A 5,000-nucleotide genomic window follows, 5' to 3' on the forward strand; every position below is an offset into this window, starting at 1 on the left:
TGCATGTGCGTGTGCGTGTGTGTGTGTGTGTGTGTGTGTGTGTGTGTGTGTGTGTGTGTGTGTGTGTGTGTGTGTGCGTGCGTGCATGCTCGTATATGCATCTGTTGCAGCTGGGAATCCATGGTTACGCGTTTGCCATAACTAACAACGGGTACATTCTGACCCATCCTGACCTCCGACCATTGGTGAGTATGACATTACATCTAATATCAACTAACCCTTAGAACAGCAGAGAGAGGAGCAGAACCTAACATACACCAAACCACTGTCTAAACACACCTTTCAGCTGTGTGTGTGGAGGGGAGGGAGGTATGTAGATGAGCAGACAGTGTTCCAGACAGTACCGGGCTGTGAATACAGCTACTGTATAACTGTGATTAACTATATCTTCAGAGAACAGGTGAAGAGAGAGGAAGGAGAGAGAGAGGGGGAGATTGGATGATGAGAGAGGAAGGAGAGAGAGAGGGGGAGATTGGATGATGAGAGAGGAAGGAGAGAGAGAGGGGGAGATTGGATGATGAGAGAGGAAGGAGAGAGAGAGGGGGAGATTGGATGATGAGAGAGGAAGGAGAGAGAGAGGGGGAGAACGGGTGAAGAGAGAGGAAGGAGAGAGAGAGGGGGAGATTGGATGATGAGAGAGGAAGGAGAGAGAGAGGGGGAGAACGGGTGAAGAGAGAGGAAGGAGAGAGAGGGGGGGAGATTGGATGATGAGAGAGGAAGGAGAGAGAGAGGGGGAGAACGGGTGAAGAGAGAGGAAGGAGAGAGAGAGGGGGAGATTGGATGATGAGGAGAGGGGATTGGGTAAAGGAAGAGATTGACAGGGCAGGAGGAGAGAGGAAGGTTAGAGGGGAAGAGATGTATACAAGGTAGGAGGAAAGAGGAAGGGGAGAGAGATATTGGAGGATGAGAGAGAAAGGAGAGGGAGGACAGGAGAGGGCTGGAGCGGAGGACACGCAGACAGGGAGAGTAGTTAATAGATGTCTAATTAGAGACTGTAATGAACAGTGTTTAAGAGCTAATGAGGGGTAGGAGGCTGTCCTTTCACTGACAGATGAATGGAGCAGGATGATACACACGCACACACAGACACACACAGACCGACACATACACAGTGTGTTATAGAAAGTGGACTAAAGACATTTGCCTGGCCAGAGGCCCTCTTCACTGACACAGAGGTGAACTGCTGTCATGTATTTTTAATGGCTTATATCAAACAGGCTCACTGTAACCCAGGAGAGGTGAGGAGGAGAGGTGAGGAAGAGAGGAGAGGAGGAGAGGAGAGGAGGAGAGGTGAGGAAGAGAGGAGAGGAGGAGAGGAGAGGAGGAGAGGTGAGGAAGAGAGGAGGAGAAGGGAGGAGGAGAGGAAGAGAGGTGAGGAGGAGAGGTGAGGAAGAGAGGAGAGGAGGAGAGGTGAGGAGGAGAGGAGTGGAAGAGAGGAGGAGAAGGGAGGAGGAGAGGAAGAGAGGTGAGGAGGAGAGGTGAGGAAGAGAGGAGAGGAGGAGAGGTGAGGAGGAGAGGAAGAGAGGTGAGGAGGAGAGGTAGAGAGGTGAGGAGGAGAGGAGGAGAGGTGAGGAGGAGAGGTGAGGAGGAGAGGAAGAGAGGTGAGGAAGAGAGGAGGAGAGGTGAGGAGGAGAGGTGAGGAAGAGAGGAAGAGAGGAGAGGAGGAGAGGAGAGGAGGAGAGGTGAGGAGGAGAGGTGAGGAAGAGAGGAAGAGAGGTGAGGAAGAGAGGAGAGGAGGAGAGGAGAGGAGGAGAGGAGAGGAGGAGAGGTGAGGAGGAGAGGAAGAGAGGTGAGGAAGAGAGGAGAGGAGGAGAGGTGAGGAGGAAGAGAGGTGAGGAGGAGAGGAGTGAAAGAGAGGAGAAGGGAGGAGGAGAGGAGTGGAAGAGAAGAGAGGACAGGAGGAGAGGTGAGGAAGAGAGGTAAGGAGGAGAGGAAGAAAGGAGAGGTGAGGAGGAGAGGATAGGAGAGGTGAGTAAGAGAGGAGAGGTGAGGAGGAGAGGAAAGGAGTGGAAGAGAGGTTAGGAGGAGAGAAAGCAACGTGAGGAGAGGAGAGGAAGAGAGGAGTGGTGAGGAAGAGAGGAGAGGAGAGGAAGAGAGGATGCGGAAAGGAAGAGAGGAGAGGAGGAGAGGAGGAGAGGAAGAGGAAGAGGGTAAGGAAGAGAGGAGGAGAGGTGAGGAAGCGAGGAGAGGACGATAGGAAGAGAGAAGAGGAGGAGAGGAGTTGAAGAGAGGTTAGGAGGAGAGGTAGAGAGGTGAAAAGGAGAGGTGAGGAGAGGAGAAGAGGTGAAGAGTAGAGGAGAGAATGAGAGGTGAGGAGGAGAAATGAGGAGGAGAGGAGAGGAGGAGAAGAGGGATCAGGGCGATTTGTTGACTTAATGTCAACATTATGAAAGGGTCATGTCCACACCACTCTCCTGATGCTATTAATGATAATATCAATGTCAGCTCATACACACACACCCAAGTTAACCCTGACTTCTTACACATGAGAGAGGGAGAGAGAGAGAGACAGAGAGAGAGAGAGAGAGAGAGACAGAGATATGGTGAGGTAACAGTTTATTCAACCACTAACCTGATTCACTCTTAGTCCCTTATCAATCATATACAGATGAAGGGGTTGGGACTATGCAGCACAGTTCATTTATACTAACGTGTGTGTGTGTGTGTGTGTGTGTGTGTGTGTGTGTGTGTGTGTGTGTGTGTGTGTGTGTGTGTGTGTGTGTGTGTGTGTGTGTGTGTCTAGTATGAGGAGAGTAAGAAACGTAGGAAGCCCAACTACAGCAGTGTGGATCTGTCTGAGGTGGAATGGGAAGACAAGGACGACATAGTAAGACTCACTATTACAAACATCTCTGATGTATTCAATGAAATGTATTACATTTGTAAAAGCTTCACATTTTTTGAAAATGTACTATTAGTCTAAAAACATGCTGGGTACTCAGACTAGGCTGTAGACAAACCATGATGCTTTCACAATGTTCTCAGCTTAGTGAAATCTGATGAAGTCAATTCGTGACCTATGCGCAAATCATATTTCTGAGATACTGAGCAGATCTCAGACCTCAGAACTCAGACCTCAGAACTCAGAACTCAGACCTCAGAACTCAGAACTCAGACCTCAGAACTCAGATCTCAGAACTCAGACCTCAGACCTCAGAACCCAGACCTCAGACCTCAGAACTCAGATCTCAGAACTCAGATCTCAGAACTCAGAACTCAGACCTCAGAACCCAGACCTCAGAACCCAGAACTCAGAACTCAGACCTCAGAACTCAGAACTCTTTCATAACCATCAAGGTCTTCACCTTATTAAAGGTACCTAAAGTGCATAGAATCAAAATCCAGAGACATTTCTAAATCATTTATTGTTGGGGGTTGCAATCACAGATAGAACCATAAAATGTCAACACGGGTTCAGCTATGAAGTTCTGACACTTTGGAATTAGACATGTACAGTTTTTAACCTCTACAGGATCTCTACAGCCGAGGAACAGTGGCTTAACTGCCTTGTTCAGGGGCGGAATGACAGATTTTTACCTTGTCAGCTAGGGGATTCAAACTTGCAACCTTCAAGTTACGAGTCCAACGCTTTAACCACTAGGCTACCTACCGCCCCTTTCATACACTGGTGCCATCTAGTGGCCAAAACCTAAATTGCCCCTAGACTGGAATAATACATTGTGGCCTTTCTGTTAAAGTTAAAAGATGATGGAACAAAATAAAAAACAAAAAAATTCATGTTTTTTTCTTTGTATTATCTCTTACCAAATCTAATGTGTTATTTTCTCCTAGATTAATTTCACATTTCCACAAACTTCAAAGTGTTTCCTTTCAAATGGTATCAATAATATGCATATCCTTGCTTCATTGCCTGAGCTACAGGCAGGTAGATATGGGTATGTCATTTTAGGTGAAAATTGAAAAAAAAGGTCCAATCCTTTAAGAAGACTGTAGCTATTTGAATACACAAATTATAGAATAACACATCATCAAATACATGTATTATGAAATGTATTATGATCATTAGACGAACAACGATGTGACAACATCATTTACTTTAAGACTTCTGACAGTGTTGTATTTTTGCTAGCGTGCCATTATTCCTAGTTAGACTACCTTAGGCCATACTTAGAGGGAGATGGCAAAGACTTGTTATGGTTGGTCTGTCAGTATTTGTTCATGCTTGTGATTGGATTGCAGATATAACCTTAAAGCACTATGTTCAAATAGGTTTCTACAGATCTTTCTTCCATTATTTTCACTTAAAATTTTATTTTTCAGAAATCTAACTTCACAGATATTTGAAGAACCATCTAAAGATCAATTATCTGTGACAAACTAATTTAAAGAAAAAAGTCAAATAGCCCCAAGATCTGAAATGTACAGTTGTGAATGCTATACTCTTTTAGTGAAAATAGGTGATTAAATAATCATATTCTGATCAATGTTTAATGGCATGTCCTGAGTCGTCCAGGAGCCGGGTTCCCAAAAGCATCTTAAAGGCTAAGTTAAGCTATGGTTCTAATGGTGAACTAGGATCCTATGTTTCTAATGGTGAACTAGGATCCTATGGTTCTGATGGTGAACTAGGATCCTATGGTTCTAATGGTGAACTAGGATCCTATGGTTCTAATGGTGAACTAGGATCCTATGGTTCTGATGGTGAACTAGGATCCTATGGTTCTAATGGTGAACTAGGATCCTATGCTTCTGATGAACTAGGATCCTATGGTTCTAATGGTGAACTGGGATCCTATGGTTCTAATGGTGAACTAGGATCATATGGTTCTAATGGTGAACTAGGATCATATGGTTCTAATGGTGAACTAGGATCCTATGGTTCTAATGGTGAACTAGGATCCTATGTTTCTAATGGTGAACTAGGATCCTATGGTTCTAATGGTGAACTAGGATCATATGGTTCTAATGGTGAACTAGGATCCTATGGTTCTAATGGTGAACTAGGATCCTATGGTTCTAATGGTGAACTAGGATCCTAT

At 45.4% G+C, this 5,000-nt stretch overlaps 1 protein-coding gene across 1 annotated transcript in view; it reads left to right on the forward strand.

The window, feature by feature from the left end:
- The window catches only part of LOC115168910 (voltage-dependent calcium channel subunit alpha-2/delta-3), a 167,469-nt gene that overhangs the window by 96,725 nt on the left and 65,744 nt on the right, over window positions 1-5,000 (forward strand). The window contains exons 14-15 of the mRNA XM_029724429.1: window positions 111-185; window positions 2,744-2,827. Of these exons, the coding sequence (XP_029580289.1) occupies window positions 111-185; window positions 2,744-2,827 (159 nt within the window). The remainder of the gene's footprint in view (window positions 1-110; window positions 186-2,743; window positions 2,828-5,000) is intronic.

Source organism: Salmo trutta, chromosome 30, assembly GCF_901001165.1.
Source record: "Salmo trutta chromosome 30, fSalTru1.1, whole genome shotgun sequence".
Taxonomy (NCBI): domain Eukaryota; kingdom Metazoa; phylum Chordata; class Actinopteri; order Salmoniformes; family Salmonidae; genus Salmo; species Salmo trutta.